This window comes from Melozone crissalis, unplaced genomic scaffold (genome assembly GCF_028551555.1).
Source record: "Melozone crissalis strain CALT ecotype California unplaced genomic scaffold, PUWL_Pcris_2 ptg000027l_1, whole genome shotgun sequence".
In the NCBI taxonomy this organism is placed as follows: domain Eukaryota; kingdom Metazoa; phylum Chordata; class Aves; order Passeriformes; family Passerellidae; genus Melozone; species Melozone crissalis.
The window spans coordinates 5,722,292-5,739,191 of NW_026535805.1; the positions used below are offsets into that span (position 1 = coordinate 5,722,292).

A 16,900-nucleotide genomic window follows, 5' to 3' on the forward strand; every position below is an offset into this window, starting at 1 on the left:
ATATTCAGCCTCCACAGGTAAAACATAGGCTGCTGAAGATTTACAATTAGTCAAATTTTATTTTCAGGCTAATGCTAATTACAATACTAACAGTAATTAGGATATGCAGGTGGCTTTAGCAATACTTGTTTAGACTCACAGAAGATAAGTTTGAAGAAAACAATGCTGCAAGTACATTATACTTAGAATGTAGCAACACTTAGATTCATGTTCCCTGTCTGATGGTTTGTAAGAAAGATAAAGGACAACTGCATTTACAGCCAAGCCCACACTACTGTACTCAAAGAAATAATTGGCCCCATGGCAGCCATATCACTAAGAGGATGAGGAGTCTGGTTAGTGGGACCTGCTCATAGACCAAAGTATAGATGATTTTGCCCTGAAAAAGCAATGGATGAAGTGGGAAAAAATAATTGCAAGGGCTTTTAGCATTTATGAAGGAACAGAGCACAGATTTCACACATACACCAAGAGACACAAACCATTTTGGAGTTTGAGAATAAAATTGGATTTGAAAACAATCTGCTGCACAACTTCAACTCCCACTGGCAGAGGTTTTATCTTACTAAAAGAGGTAAATACAGACTAGCCAGTCCCACAAAATGTGGGGTGGAAGAGAGGGATTGTCTTTCAAAACTTATTCTGATTAAGAAAATGAGGAAAAGACAAAACCAACAATAACCAAAGGTGTGGGTGATTAGCTTATAGGAACATGCACAATTTCTCCAAAAATCAATAGCACAGCATCATCTCATGCCAGCTAAGGGTCTCATTACCCATCACCCAGCTGCAAAAATCTCCGAAATACCAACCAGCAAACTGCTAGAGACCACTGACACCAATCATAGTTCACAAGGGGAAATATTGTATTAGAAACATAAGGCAGTGAGGGGATGGTAGAAGGATGCTGTAGGGTCCCTCTGAGCTTGCTGAGTGCAACTGTGGCAGCTACAGGCCAGTATCATGGAGGAGAGAAGACAGCAGCTACTGGCAGTCCATGATCCTCCCCTGCAAGGACCTGACCTCCAGTGGTTTCAGGGGACAGACACAGAGCAGCAGACAGAAGGATGAGCCCAGTGGGGTATTCCACAGGGAAAGCACCACTGCAGGAGGCAGCTGTAAATGGACTGACCTTGAGCAGACAGACCATTTATTGTCCTGCTGCAGTTCCACTATGACAGAATAAATGCTCTCCACAGTAAACTGGAGAGTGATGCTGCATTAATTAAGAATTACTAGCTATAGAAGATGAGTTACTTTTCAAATTCAGTATCTCTCTGCTTTGGGGTTTCTGTTGGTGTTTGGTGTTTTCTGCTTATGCATACTTCTGAGTGTACACAGACCACCCATCTGTGGCTCCTCCTCACACAACCTGCATTCCTCAGCAAGGGGAACTTGAGCAATAAAAGAAGTTAAAACATTTGCCTACCTGCCCTTTCAGCTGGAGCTGGTGAAAAAGCTTTGCATGCTCTGCACCACTTCTGCAAAGCCAAGGAACTGAAACTCCGCAATCCCCAAGGTGTTCTCCCTTCCTGGCAGTGATTTAAAGACTAGGGAGAGCAACAATAGGCCAACCACAGCTCCAAAGGCAATTGCTTTCACATGATTATTACCCTGGAGTTTTATCTAACCTTCCACACCTGACCCAAGGCTCCTTGGAAAGCCTCTGACCCGGCACAGTAAACTCGGTCTGCTCTTAGAGCCGCAGCTGCTTTGCTTCACACAGTTTAAAGCCCAGAAAGGGAAGGTCTCCCCCTATCTCCCCCCAGCCCCAGGGCTGGTTCACGGTCAGCCCCCAGAGGGACTGGCTGCCTGGGTACTCCTGGTCTCAGCAGCCTTAGGCTGAGCAGGATTAGCTGCTGCAAAGGCACTCGGCACCCAGCCACGGCTGTGTTTACATTAGAGAAAATGGACCTCACAGAGACAGTTTGCAAACACCACAAGACGAACTTTTGTAAACTCCCTTGGTTTAGTCATCTTTCCCCATCTGTCAGAGAAGTTTAAGTGAGATTGAAAAAACACAGGAAATTACTGTGTATTCCAAGTAGTTGTGACTGAGCGGCTTGGCTGTTATATGGGATGTGGAAGATTCGCATCTCCTAACATTTCCAGCAGGATCCTTTGAAACACTTTCCTGGCCACGATATTTTAACAGGCTCTGCACACCCTGCCAGGAAAAGCCTCTGGGGTGCTTTGTGCAGCTGTAGAAAAGCTCATACCAGTCCAGAGGAGCCCAAATGGGGACCTCCAGAAAGTGAGGGCAGCCCCTGTCTTAGAGGTTGCAAAGCAAGGGACGGACAATGCAAAAGGTCAGGTCCCGTTGGGAGGCCTCCATGTGAGAGTTACATTCACTGAGTGCAACACCAGATGAAATCCTTTACCTCACAGCAGTTTAAACCTTTCCCTGATGTGACTGACCCCTTTGGTTTTGGGGGTTTTTTGTGATAAAACTTTAGAAACCTCTTTTGTCGAGGTTCCTGGCATGAGTAAGCAGCCATTGCACTTGCTACACCTCTTGCTCAAGAAGGCAATGAAAGGACACAAGTCAAATGCAGGCTGGAAATCACCTTCACCTCTTTGCTTCAGCCATAACTCTCTTATCACCAGATCACTCTGTGGTGGCAATCTGAGCTACAGGCAGCTGGAAAAGTCATTTAGGTGTGGGAGGTCACAACTGGCACTAGGCTCCAGAGGGAGGGCAGAGCAGCCACGGAGCAGCCACCGGGTTACTGTGTTCAAACACTGCCTTAGCTCATGCTGTGGCTCTGAACCAGCTCCCTGCTTCCCCTGCACAATCCAAAGGGTGGTGGCACACACCGTGGCACCCTGGCAGCGTGTCATGGTCATCATGATGGCAGGACACAAAAGGACAGATGGTAGATGAGGGGTGTAAAAGGAGGATGGAGGGCGTGCAGGAAGATGAAATGTGAAAGAAGTCTCTGCCACAATTTTGCTTAAGGGCGTAACACCTTCAGGACTGAAAGAAGCATTTCATTTCTGTGGCTCAGGCTGTGGCTGTTTTCCCTGTAGAACCAGCTGCTCTGCTGGCACTGCACATCACTGCCAGCTGAGGCTGTCTGAGTGCTGAGGATGCTTCAGTACCCATGTTAAGCTGTTTCAACAGATTAGCTAATACAGTAAAAATAGTAAAATTTTACCAAAAGTAGTGAGTATACATGAAGCACAATGATATTATGCCACGTGCTTTGAAAAAGAAACATGCTTTTTTAAACCCAAATGAACTGTGCATTTCCAAGTGAAATGTATTACCTGGATCCTGAAGATAAGATGACACTTCTGTTCCTAGTGACAGCAAAATTGATGTGACAACAGAAACATTTTTTTCTGTTGCTGTTTGGCAGGTGCTGAAAGGCACAGTACTTTATAGTCGTACACTCTAGGAGCAAAGTGTCTCATGATAGAGAGAAAAACAATCTTCCTAGAGAGAAGTGCTTCTGTCCAGCTCTTCCTGGCAGGTAGGCCAGGATCAAGTCCAGGAGCATTCACTTAGCAGTTATGTGGGGGACATACAGACCAAAGGCATTTGTATAATCTTGTAAAAGAACTATCTCTTGAAAATTTTTGATATTAGCAAAATGTCCTTAGCACTGGAGTGTGCAGTGGGGAAAAGGCTTATCAGGCTTACAGTCTTCACATGCCATAAATCAAATTTAATTTAAGTCCATTCAGTCTAGCCCAGGATGGAGATCCTGTCAAGGTCTATTGCTTTTCTGGGAATGGGACAAGGGTGTTTCCACCTCCCTTTTCTAATGTGGAATACCTCTTGTCTTGTGAGACCAGCAGGATAACTCAGTGGACTCCTGACTCCAATACATCTACTTTCAGTATTTGCTATTATTTTGTGAGGCAAGGTCCAGAGAAAGGCATAAAGCCCCACTTACCTGTAGGGCAACTTTCATTAGATGGCATTTCCTCCCTTACAGACCCTGATGACAGTGAGACTGTCTGGAGCTGTCACAGGTTAATTTCCAGATTAACCCATTAATCTTTAGTCTCTGGAACTAAAGAAGCCATTATAGAGGCCAGAGGAGACAAAGATCTGCTGATCCATCACTTCAGCTTGTGCAAATTCAGCTGAGAAGCCTCTGCAATAGGTTATGTGTGCAGGCTTGTTCTGGAAGACCAAGGAGCCCTTTAGGGTCAAAAAGCTTTCAGCCCCCCCAAAAGTGTTAGCTGATTTGTGGTTTGGGCAGCATTTGGCCAGGTGTTTTCCTTGGCTGTAGGTGCAGGTCTACAGAGAATCTGTTGCTTCTCAGTGCACCTTCAGACTGTCCTAAATGCTCCTGAAACCCTGGCAAGGCTGAGCTCCCTCACAGACCCAGCGCACAGTCAACAGCTGTGCAACCTCTAGAGCAGGGAGCAGTTTGATTAAACGGTGTTTTCTTTGGTGAGGGAGGGGAACGTGGGGGAAAGGACCCAGTAGCCATTGGAGATGTAAAATTAAAATGAATTTTGGTCATTTTAATAAATATATATCAAGGAAATTTCACTTTACTACAACAACACGTTAGTATACAAGCATCTAATATTTAAGCTTAAAACATCAAGCGTTTATCAAATATTGGAAAAGAGCAGACATTACTAGACTATCTGGATATAACACAAGAAAAATCAGGTTTTTTAAAAAATTGGTCCTTGTGGACAAATGTCTAAATGATGATCCTACTCATACACTGTATGAATGAGATCTATATTTAATATTATTATTATTAATAAAAAAGCTTCTGTCTTGGAGAAATCAGGTGGGACTTGTACTTTCTTTATTTGTCATTTTTCCCAATGATAACCCTTACAAACTTATCAGTTTAAACTCACCTGACTTCAGAAAGGTTACCACTGATTTATATCCTGCTGTGCTTTTGGTCACCTTGGCTGGGGGGTAGCTATTCCCTGTGACCACTGGGCTTTCTGAAAAAGACCATACAGTTTGCAAATGTATTTTGCTACCCAAAATAACCATGGCCCAGGACTCCTGCAGCTGAACCCATGAAACCCAAAGCAGGAGGTGCCAGTCAGAGACCTGTGTGACTCCAGTGCCAGGCCTGGGGCTGTGTCCCCTTGGGGACACTCCTGCCCTGCACTGAGCTGGCTGCTCCCCCAGCACAGAGGTGATTTTCACCCTTTGGGCAAGAAGCAAGCAGAGATGTCACTTCAGTGCAAGATGCTGTGGGAACAGGCAGCTATTTATGAATCAGTTGTGGCCTGGATGTGGCTATTTTGCTGAGCACATCCTGCCAGTTGTTATGGGGACTGTGGGAACTAATTAATTTGGGGAATCTAAGACTCACTCTTGGTCCAACCCCAACTAATGTCTTCTGGGCATTTTACACAGCACACCTTTGCAATCAATCTACCTAGGGATGGCTAAATGTTGTCCTCAGCCACTGAAATCTCCAAAATGTTCTTTTTTAAAATTAAACCCCTTACATTCATTCAGATAAAACTGCATTTATCGCCACATTATTAATTAGCATTGTGCTTTTTGCCTTCTTGTCTTTTTTTAAATTAACGGCAAAAGTCATAGAAAACTCCCGCATGCTTTTGCAATCTAAAATAGAGAAATTATGTGAAACAGAATAAAGTATAAAACATGCCACTGGGTCATGAACTTCATTATACAAAGAAGAAAAAAAAAGAGCCCCAGCAACAGACAGTTGCCATAGAAACACTCAAGCATCGAATGCTTGTTTACAAGAGACATCTCTCTATTGTTTCTTAAATCCCTTCCTAAGGATGGCAAATCAAAAAGCAATTGAGCATCAAAAAGGAAGAACAGAGATGTTTGAATAGGAAGTTGAACTCAGTACTTCAAAGGTTAAAGGTTTCTAATAATATTGATCCACCCTGTGGGTTTCTTTTTTAATCTCTGTTTAGGTTAAATCCCTGCTGTATCAGATTCATACTTAATTTTCACACTGGCAAAAATTAAGACAAAAAGTAAGGCACCAAAAAAAAACCTGCTCTGTGTAACAACAAACCTCATTAGTTATTACAGCCGAGGTGAAAACATGCAAGTACTTGAGCTGCATGTCTGATTCTGATTGAGATTCCATAAACAGGTTATTTCTTTATGCTATGTCCTATTTTGTCAGTTGAACGAGATGCTGAATACAGGAATTCAAGAGTATCACTACAAAACGTAAGGATGGTTTATTCCCAATCCATGAAGACAGTCCTTTGTCAGAATGAATACTGAGTTACAAGGAGCACATCATCCTTGCTGGTAGCATCAATTTGTTTACCAGACTTCTAATTCCTTGGTAAACATAATGGAGGTTCTTCTTAATTAATGGCAGACTTCTTGGGGGCGGGGATATGTAAAACGATATGCTTTCCCCATCTGGCTGATTGGCATTTTCAGCAACGAGAGCTCCACCATAGCTGCACAGACTACAGTGCTCAGCAGCAATGCAACCGTGTTCTTTCTGAAGTCTCCACGTTCATAAATAGCTGCTGATGCGGCTGGCAGAGACACTTTACGCAATCTGCTCTCCGCTCCACACGTCACGTTTGTGGCATGATTGTACCATTCGTAGAAAACTATAAAAAATCCGTTCAAAATAAAAATTTGATAGAGAAGGAACATGCTGTGCATGCTTCAATAGAGCAAGAAAGATGCCTCATATTTTACTTCCTTTGTTGCAGCAGATTTTATTACTTGGTAAAGACTCCTTTTTCCTTAAGGATTTTTTCCAAGATTCACTTACGTTGCTCTTGTCATTACATCCAGTCTCAAAATAGTCATAAAATTTGCCTTTACATTCAAGAGCATGGGTGCCTCTTACAGGTTCACAGTTTAGGGCGATGCTTTCTCTCTCAGGTTCATTACCTCCACTCTTGTCATTAAATTTTGCCTTTTCCTGATTACTGTGAGACCTGCCATTAGTGATGAATATTTCATTAGCAGGTATCTGGTCATCATTTCTGTAAGAAGGTGCGCTGCCAACTTCATAATCCACCTGCTGGGAACAGCTTGGCAAAGAGATGGGAGGGGAGGAGGAGGAGGAGGAAGAAGAAGAGGAATTGCTTTCAGTACTAGCATTAACAGAGTAGGGTAGATTTAAATAGTGACTGCCACATTCTTGATAGAAGCAGCACATGTGGAGCTTCTCGTACTCCTCCTTTGCCATCCGAAGGCGTTTTCTGTATGGGCAGTCCTGAGGCACAAACCACTCTTGTGGGGAGGTGCCACTGAAGGAGCAGGTGGAGAAGCACCAGTTGTTCTGCATGATGATCTCTCCGTGGATTCTCTTCATGAGATTGTTGATGAGGACGGATCTGCGCAGGTAGACTTCAGGATCATCAATGAATTTCAGCTTTTCCAAAGACATGTAGAGAATATGGGCCCGCTCCTCAAACACGGAGATTGTCTGAAAATGCAAAAAACACATGATATGGAACTGAAGGCTACCAGTTTTGTTCCAGACAAGGAGAAAGGAAATGAAGCAAAGTATTCCCTCTGTGTCACTACTTTTCTGTTCTTTTTATGAGGCATCTAAAACTGGCTTTTTTTCATTTTGCACATCCTTGTAGCTAGGGACCTGCTTTTTCTCAGCCACAGCATTCCCCCATGTTTTGGGGGTAAGCAGCTGAGCTTAGGAGGTAAGTAGCTGAGCATTACACCACAGAGGCAATTGCAGGGCAGAAATCCAAGGTGGGAGAGTGAAATCCAGATGCACACATCTGGCTCTTTAATTACACTGGGATTAGAACATAAAATTGCTGTGCAGTTTTGCTCCAGTGATGGCTAGGGGGGCCTTTTGTTGCAAATGGACCCAATTCCATCATCCCCTGTGGGGCTTCTGCACAGCTCTGAAGCCAAGCAAGGGTTGCTCCTGCGGCGCCAAGGTTTGCAAGAGGCAGCCAGCAGCCATCGCCTCACACAGCAAGGGCTGGAGCATTTCATCTGCTGCCAGTGGAAGGGGCCCTCCAGCCAGGAGGTCTCCATTTGCCAGGCTCTTACACTGCTCTTGTGCACAGAAGTGCATGCAGGGAGGGAGGCAGGGAGAAACCCATCTCAAAGCCTCCCAGCATCTGGAGAGCAGCTGTTGGCCTGAGTGCTATGCCCTGTGCTCTGCAGGACCGGTGGGAATGCAGATAGGCAGGGATAAGGTCAGGAAACGAAGGGAGGACAGGGATTTGCAGAAATCCTGGCTCTACGCCCACAGATTTGTTCTCCCTTCCATGGTCCTTCCAGGACTCCCTTTCTCAGCGCTGGCAGCATGAGCAGGTTACTGCCCCTGGGAGGCCCTGGATTCTGCACTGTAATCACTGCCCTGGGAATCAAAATAAGAGAGGGGGCAACGCATGCTACTGTAAGCACTAGTGACTGATTTTCATTTTTAGTAAGAATTTGGTTCGCGTAGGAGGAGAGCAGCACAGCACAAAGAGAGACTGCTCTAAATCCCCCCATCTGTGGCTTGATCATTCTTCCCTTTCCCACATGGTTACAGCATTTTTTGCAGAGTGGAAGTTGTAGCTATGAGGACTGAAAGAGCTTAAAGCACAGCTGCTTTTCACATCCATTCAGCCCTCCTCAGCCCTCTAGCTCTTTCCACAGCCTGGTCATGCCTGCGAGGCTTAGAAGCAGCACAGTGCCTCATAAAAACAAAAATTGGCCATAATTTCATATGAGTTCACAGCTGAAGCTCTTTGTTAGAGAGAGTAATTTTCTATAATAAATGACTCATTTTAAATTATATTAAGCCTATAGGTTCATTTGCGTCCTTTGTACCTGCTGCAGCAACAGCCAGTGAAGCCATAAACGCCTGGAGCAAACCAGTAAGCCTTGAACTGGGATGCTCCTGGAGATGTTTACTGGAGGGACACCAGTAAGAACAAGTTGTCAGAGGCTTTCTTCTACGTGTTTGCCAGCAGCCCTCTGGAGAGAAGCCCCAGGCCCTACCATCATACCCTCTATGGGACAAGGAATCTCAGAACATAACTCTTTACTGGGTGGCAGAGGTATAGACATGTAAGAAATTCAAGGAAACCTGGTGGGCATCCTCCCTGTGCCAGAGCTCAGTGCTGTAAAGAAGAAAATGTATTTGGGCTCAACAGAAGAAATTGGTGACCAAGAATTTCTGCCATGTTACACCTCTGCACACAACAGCACTAAACAGTGGCTGGGTCTAGCTTACCAATGCCTCTACAACTGCTTCTTATTGCTGTTAGAAAAGACTAAATAACTATTCCTCCTCTCCCTCTTTGTAAGGAAATTAATCACTGATACAAAAATCCAACAAGCTTGTAAATAAAAAACAAACCTGGCTGAAAATCGGGAGAGCAATGTGACATGTGTGAGACACTCACTAACCAGAGCACTTTTTTCAACACCCTTGGTGCTGTTTATTCACTGCTTTGGCAGCAGACCAGACATCTTCTGAAATTAATAATTTTTCACCTTTCTGCTCCAGGTACTTATTTCCAGACAACTCTATTTGTAGCTGAAAATTCCTTCAACTGCTCTAAGGTCTTTGGGAACTGAGCTCAGCACTAATGCTTACTTCTCCTCCACAGAAATCCCTCCTGCATTGCCAAGAGAACATGGGTGGGACTGGACTGGGCCAGCTGGGAGTGACCAAGGTAAGGATGGTGTCTCAAGGCATGAGATATCCTTATGCACTTCACCCCAGGCATTCAGTTTCATGCAGAACTGAGCCCTTAATGAAGAGGAGCATAAAATCTTGCAAAAAAAAGTCAGATTTCAATTTATGTATTCACTGGCCTGGGAAACGTTTGCTCTAATCTCTCCCCTGGCAACTTTCACAAAAAAAAAATTCCTTCATTTACTAATCTGTTCTTTGGGAGTTATTAGCTTTTTAATAAACATGATTAAATACTGAGGGAGCTTGTACTCGCTTTCCAAGTCATTCTGGTTTTTTAGAGGATCTGTGACCAGTGAGGGGTATATGGAACCTCTTACTATTTTCCCCTCCGGAAAGAAAGTTTTATATGAGTGGGAAATATTTTACTTATGTTCTTCCTTTCTGTCATTTAAATGCTGTTACAGATCTGTTTCTGTAAGCATGGCATGAACTAGCTAAGAACAAAATAATCTGAAAAAAAAAGTTATTCTCAGCATCTCCATTTGCAGTTGTTATTAATGCAGAAACACCTTTGCTTCTTTTGCAATTGATGACAATAAAACAATAAATGTGAAGAAGTGACAACGGTTTGTTTCTGAGCAAACAGCTGGATCATTCTCCTAATTTCAGCAGAGTATTTCAGCCTTCTGGAAATGGGTCAATCGAGTGTTACTAAGCATCTGAAACTCAGAGTAAAAATAATGACTATTAGAAAACATACTTTATGTGTACAGCTGCTGAGTGGCGGATGAAAATCCTCTTCTTCCACATATTTCCTTTTAAAGTATGTGATCTTGGATGTTGTTACAGGATTTGAAATTCCCCTGTAATGTGATCCTGCGGGTAATAAATCAGATATGACAAATGACATGCGGTTTGCCGGAGGTTCTCCAAACAAAATACTTTTCATTTCCCTTCGCGCTACAGGAGAACGCCGCCGCATATTTTCGCATCTATTCGCGGCGATCACAAACGAGCCCTCTCCCTGAGCAGCGCCCGACCCGGGGCCGGTGCGGGCGGCGCGGGCAGCGGGGGCCGCCGCAGGGACAACTTGGCCGCTCCCGGTGCCGGTGCCGAGCTCCCGGCCCGCGCACCTGCGGCCCCGCGGGAGCCCCCGCCCTCCGCCCGCCTGGCTCCGCGGGCAGCCCCGGTGCCGCCGCTCCCCGCGGCGCTGCCCTGCCGTGCCGAGCCGAGCCGAGCCGAGCCTACCTGCGGCGGGGGAACCGGGGGCCGCCGGGGCCGGGGCCGGCGGGGCGGCGGGGCCGGGGCGGCCGCAGCAGGGCGGCTCCCAGAGGGCGCGGTAGGCGGCGAGGTCGGCGGCTCCCTCGGCGGCGATGGGGCGGCCCAGCCGCTGCATGGGCAGCACCAGGGTCATCGCGGGCGCCGGCACCTGGAAGCGAAGCAGCGCGGTGAGCGCCCGCCGCCCTCACCTGCCCCCCGCCCCGCCGCGTCCCGCCCCCCGCGGCCCCGGCAGCCAGACCTCTGCGCACACGTACATTAAAAACATACGCACATCGAGCTCACACAGACACGCTCACACAGACACGCGTTCGGGGCTTATTCCTCTCTCCTTACAGCAGGAGAAAGAGCGCAGCCCTCTCCCACAAAGGGCGCGGGGTCCCCGGCACCGGGAGTTGGGGCGCGCTCCCCCCGGGCCGCCCCCGGCCCCGCTCCCGCCGCCCCCGGCCGCGCTCCCGCCGCTCCCGCCGCCCCTTCCCGGCCCCGGCGGCGCTCACACACCGGCACGGATCCGCTCACTGCCTTCCCATTTCCTCCCGGCGGCGGTGGCACGGCGCGCTCGGCACCGGCGGGGTGCGAGTCTGCCTGTCTGGGTGCGTGTGTCTGCCGTGCGTGTGTGTGTGTGTGTGTGTGAGAGAGAGAGAGCGCGCCCAGCAGTCCGGGATCGCGTTCCTTTCTTCTTTCTTCCCTCCGAAACGACACAGACAGCGGAGACTTAGGTAGTTGTTTCCACTAGCCCCGATCGGACTGAACTGGATCTGCCTCCAGTCAAAACACTGCGAGACTAAGACAGAAAATTGGCTCCGGTTTCACGCCGTGAGTTGCGGTCCCACCGGAGCCAAGCACAACATCGGCGGAGCGGGCGGAATATTAAGCAGGAGCGGGGACTCCGGGGCCAGCGCCGGGCTGCGAGCTGCCTCCTGCCGCGCCAGCGGGCGGGAGGGGAGGGGAGCAGGGGGGGAAGGCGGCAAACTTTCTGCGAGGAGCGAAGGATGAGTTCATAGTCACCTACTTCTTGGCAGAGGAGCGCGGAACAATGCGCCCAGACACGGCCCGGCCCCTCCCTCTCCTTCCTCCTCCTCTCTCTAAGAAAGCGGGATGCAGTTTCCCCTCGGCGCAGCCCTCCCGGAGGAAGGCGACGGCAAGGAGGGGCTGCAGGTGGGCAGGTGGAATTTCAGCAATTGTTTGTGTTAGCAGCTGAGCGCTCTCGAACAAGAGGAAAAAATAAACCGCAGCAGAAGAGGGAGGAAAAATAAATCGTTCACATCTGCCAGTTGTTTTCTTAAATCCTAGCACAAGGCTGCTACTTTATTAAGAAGCGGCTTCCAGCGTGCGCTGTTTGTGTCTTGGCTGCCTGCGTGCACGGATCTGCCTTGCCTCCTCGCCGGGGCAAGAACGGGAGCCGAAGGCACAGGCAGCTGAGGTCCCCAAGCAGTTTGCCTCAGTAAAGGCCACCAGCCTCGCTGCAGCCGGACTGACAGGTGCCTCAACCCCTCCCCAGAGCCAATTTACTGCTAATGCACTGCAGATAGCCCTCAGACATTTTTCTTGCCATCTTGCTTTTCTTGGACCAAGAAACAGCACAGGGAATGGCAAACCACTGGACTGGCCCCTTGAAAGTTATCCCTGACATGGACAAAATATATTATTTATTCCCCACACCTTTTCTTACCAGCTGAGTACCAACACATGGAAGGAGTGGTCAAAACAAGCGAGTCAGTCTGCTCATGTAACAGCAGGGCCAAGAAGTGACCCAATAACTAGCTAAAAAGTAATATATTTTGTATCTGAAAAGATTACACCGTCATTAGAAAGCAGCAATGGACTCTTCTCATTAATCCAGATGGAGGAATCATTCACAGGGGCACATCAATCTTCTCACATTGGCAAGACATCAACAGTCAGTGTTTGTCCTGAGAGAATAAAGGTTGGAAGAAACTCACTGCTGCTTCTGGAAGTCAGGCTTCCTTTGCTCGTAATGAATTCAGCACCTCTTTTTGCATGTACTTTTTTTAAATGAGAATCAGAGATTTCAAGTCTGCATCTTTTTCTTACCATACTTCCTCACAAATAGGTCTTTCTAAGCTCAAGCGGAAACATGCAGGAAGGAAGGAAGGAAGCGTTGGGATGCCTTCTGCCCATTGCTGCTAATTTATCTTGAAAAACTGAGTTCTCTGGACAGCCACAAAAGTAAATGAACTGTTTCTGCTATTTACAACATGCAAAATTAATAGTGGCAGGCCAGTTCACTTCCATAAACAGCTACTGTCCGTGCACATTCTCCATGTTTCCAGACTATAAAAACAAGGCATAAATAATATCCCTTCTCTGGGAGAAAAAACCCCAATCACCAGAAAACCAAAGCCCCAAACAAAGCTTGTAAGTCTCAGTTTGTGTTATAAAGATTTAGAGGTGGCTCTCAGCTACAGAATAAGTCCTACTTTGTGGCAGAGGAATTGCTTCAGCACACAGAAGCTGGGAATGAGTCCTTTTGAAAGGCCTCGTGGCTCTGGGTGTGCTGTTTGTTCCCCCTGGATGTTCAGAAGCACGGATTTCCAGCTGCTGCAGGTGAGTGGGAAGAAGAGAGGTGCGAGCACCCAGCCCATGGGAACAGTCCCTTCTTGCAGGTAGAGCTGGACACAGCAGAGCTGTGAGCCAGTGTTTGCTGGGGAGGAGCTGCTGGACCCAGCTCTGCAAGCAGGACCTCTGGCTCTGCTCCCCAAGAGCCAGCCTGCTGCTTTTCCCATCAAGGGTGGCAAAATCCATTCCTGAGCATCTCGCCAGAAGTCACACAGCAGATCAGTGTCAGTGCCAGAAATAGAACCAGATCTCATCATCCTCCAGCCCAACCCATTTCTATTACATTATCTTATGCAATGGAGGGATTTCATCCAAAATCCCATTGGTTTCAATGAGACTTTGCAGAACAGCACACACATTGTTACAGTGCCATTAGCGCCTCTGGAAATAAAGGATGAAAGATGTACATTTGAACATACAATACATTTACCATATAAAATTACAGCAAAAGGTTGACACTTAGGGCTGGATTCAATTTTGAAAAATCCATTTGGGAGCCTTGTGTGGGCTTCAGTGTCAAGGAAGCCAGGCACAGTTTTTTATTGAACCCAGTCCTCCATCCTTAGGCTACCAGAATTTTTCCATTTTGTCAGCCAAATGCATTCAGTGTGAGGACACCCCGAGGCATCTGCAGCAGCCTGAAGGTTAAAATGTCAAAGTTTTTCCGTGTTCAGTTTCACACAGTAAGACTACTATACATTGCCACGCTGCTCCATTTGCTGGGGTTTTCACTCCCTATTCCTTCAGAGCCATTATGATGTTAATGAGAGAACTGTAATGATGCCATTCACATTACAAAAAGCCTGGTGCGATGTCAGAGAAAGGGGCTTTTTATACAGTTCCAGAATGCCTCTAAAAACCCAAACTTAAGTATAAAATGCCCATGACTATAAAGCCGCAAGTCTCACTGAGACCAATAAAAGCAAGAGAATAGACTTAAGATGGCTATCCCTTGTTTAGCCCTGGGTTTGTACCCGAGTACTGCAGCAGGTTCAGTTTTTATCACAGAGCTTTCCATTGCATAACAGCATGGCTTGAGGAGAGAATAGCATTTCTGAGCTGTGCTGTATCATTGTTAACATCTGGATTGCAGTGCTTAGAAAACAAAATTGCCATCATTTTGGTAGCTGTTACCTTTCTGGTGTTTCAGAAAATTTTCAATGCAGAAGCAATAAGGAATCCCACTGCACACAGGCTGTGCAGACCCCCTGTCTAAGGAAGCAATGACAGCTGGCAAAAGGAAGGGGAAAGGCACAAACACATACCCAGACTGAAGTGTCTCCCTTAAAAAACCCCGACTGTATCACCTGCAAACTAGTCCAGGCTGATCTCACTGTAAACCACCTGCTCTTTATGGTTGATACAACAAACTTTGGTGTCACTAACTTAGCTGAGGGAGGCAGGGCATCCTGCGGACAGGAGCGTCATGGAAAAGGGCATAAAGGCTCCCCTGGGAGCAGCAGATAAAGGCATCAGGACGCCAGCATCGCTGGCAAAGAGAGCAGAGCCATGCTGCAGAGACAATGGTGGGGTGATGACAGCTATGGCAGAACTGTGACAACCTCACATGGGGAAATAAAAGACTGGATGGAGGCAAATAAGGAGGACAGGCAGGAGGTGGCTTGGCTCTGACCACAGCGGCGGACAGGGAAGAGGATGTTGGGAGCTTGTGTTTAAATAGATCAAAGTGGCTGATATGTCACAGGTTCAAGGAGGAGGAAGTTACAAACAGAGATGGGAGATAATGAGGGCCTGGATTAAAATGTTTATTGTTTGGATAGATACGTATGTAGCTGTAGTAATGTTATGAATGAAGCGGTGGAAATGCAAGGGACACCTGACCACAGCACACTGGGACAGCCCAGTCACAGGAAATGAAAGCAAAGGATCAAAGACAATCCCAGCTCTCAGGGCTTTGGAGGCAAGCTGAGCAGCAAGGCTGCAAGAAGTGGAACAGCCTCTGGAATTTGCCATGATGGATTTAAATTGAAAACTGGACTTCCAAGAGACAGCCCATGGCTGGGAGATTTCTTCCTTCCCTTACTGGTATAAGATAGCTGAGGAGACTGAAACTGAATATTGCTGAATCTGCATCATGCCAGTGCAGAGCAGTTCCTGGTCTGTGGTGAGGGAGAGTCACCAAAGAGGCAGCAGGGTCAAAGGGGAATGAGGACAGGTGCAGTGAGATGGTCTGGCCCGAGGCAATGATGATTTTCTGTTTCTTCAGCTGTACCTGCACCAGAATTGTGTAAAACACCATCTAACAGAAGCAGGATCCAGGGTCAAAAGGAAAGGGTTAAGGCTGGCTGAAATAGCTAGACTGGTAGAACAACAGGTCTGTGTGCCAACAGGGTCAATTCAGCTTTTCATCCTTAGGAGGTATAGATAAACTATAGACCTGCCAAGTCTAGTGTTTATCCCTGTATTTCTTGGCCCTTATTTCAGGGAATTTCAAGGAATCCACTGGGTTTTTTTCTTTTGCTTTCTTTTTTTTTTTTTCTCTCCTTTTTCTAGAGCTGGACTTACTGTTTGGTAGAAAAGGAATTAACTTGAAATCAGAAATTGATTTCAGTGTCAAGATATAGCCCTTTCATAGGAGTTTTTCAAAGGTATCTTCACTTAACTTCTACCCTAATTTAGATTATGCAGCTCCAGATGCTTAAGTGTCTCTTTCTCCAGACAGCATTTAAAACAAATATTTCTCTAATTTTTCTAATTCACATATTCCTTTTTTTTTCTTTACATACTTTTCAATTGAATTGTTCCCAGAAAGACTTTATGTAGTTAACCTGGACTGGTATGTCAGTGTCCCCTGGGTTTCACTGAAAAAAAAAAGATTTAAAAGAAAATGTCCTTTTGGATTCCTAACAGTTGTAGTTTCTCCTGCTTTTGGTTTCTATGAGGCAGAACAAGAGAAAGTTTCTGTTCTCACAGAAAAGATGTTTCCTCTTTCATTTCTCCGTAGGTATATGTCACCTATCAGAACTCCTGGTAGCCAATATGCAATGATCTCTTAAATGCTGGTTCTAACAGTTAAAGTTTTCCCCCGAATTTATGCAAATATATGAAAATGCAAGCAAAATTGCAATTTATTTTGCCACAGGGCTCTGGCAGACATGAGAAAAGGTGCCATCCCATTTACTGCAGCCATCTCCCTAAGGCTGCTTTGCCTGCCTGGTCTGGGAGAACAATAAAGCCCCATGGTATTCATTTCAGTAAGCATAAATATTTTTTCCAGTGTTCTTAGCCAAAATGTCTCATATGCTCTCTGCCTCCACCCCGCTGGTGGCTGCGTGGCCTTGCTCCACATGAAAGCTCAGTCCAGGATGCACTTAGCTCAGAGGGGGTTTAGGTTTCAAAACGCTCCGGTGTCCCGAGGGCACAGGGTGCTCCCCTTGCTGCCACTGTAACCGAGAGCATTTCGGGTTAGTTAACCTTTGTGAGGGGCTCCACACTGAATAGGTGCTCCCAGT

General features: G+C 46.5%; 1 protein-coding gene across 1 annotated transcript; it reads right to left on the reverse strand.

Moving 5' to 3' along the window:
* Positions 1–4,482: 4,482 nt before the first annotated feature.
* On the reverse strand, positions 4,483–11,415 carry SERTAD4 (SERTA domain containing 4). The gene is made up of 4 exons (XM_054279968.1): positions 11,349–11,415; positions 10,818–10,998; positions 10,330–10,445; positions 4,483–7,391 (listed from the first exon to the last, which is right to left on the reverse strand). Exons 2-4 carry the CDS (start codon positions 10,981–10,983, stop codon positions 6,642–6,644), a joined length of 1,032 nt encoding a protein of 343 aa, XP_054135943.1. The 5' UTR covers positions 10,984–10,998; positions 11,349–11,415; the 3' UTR covers positions 4,483–6,641.
* Between the last annotated feature and the right edge of the window lie 5,485 nt (positions 11,416–16,900).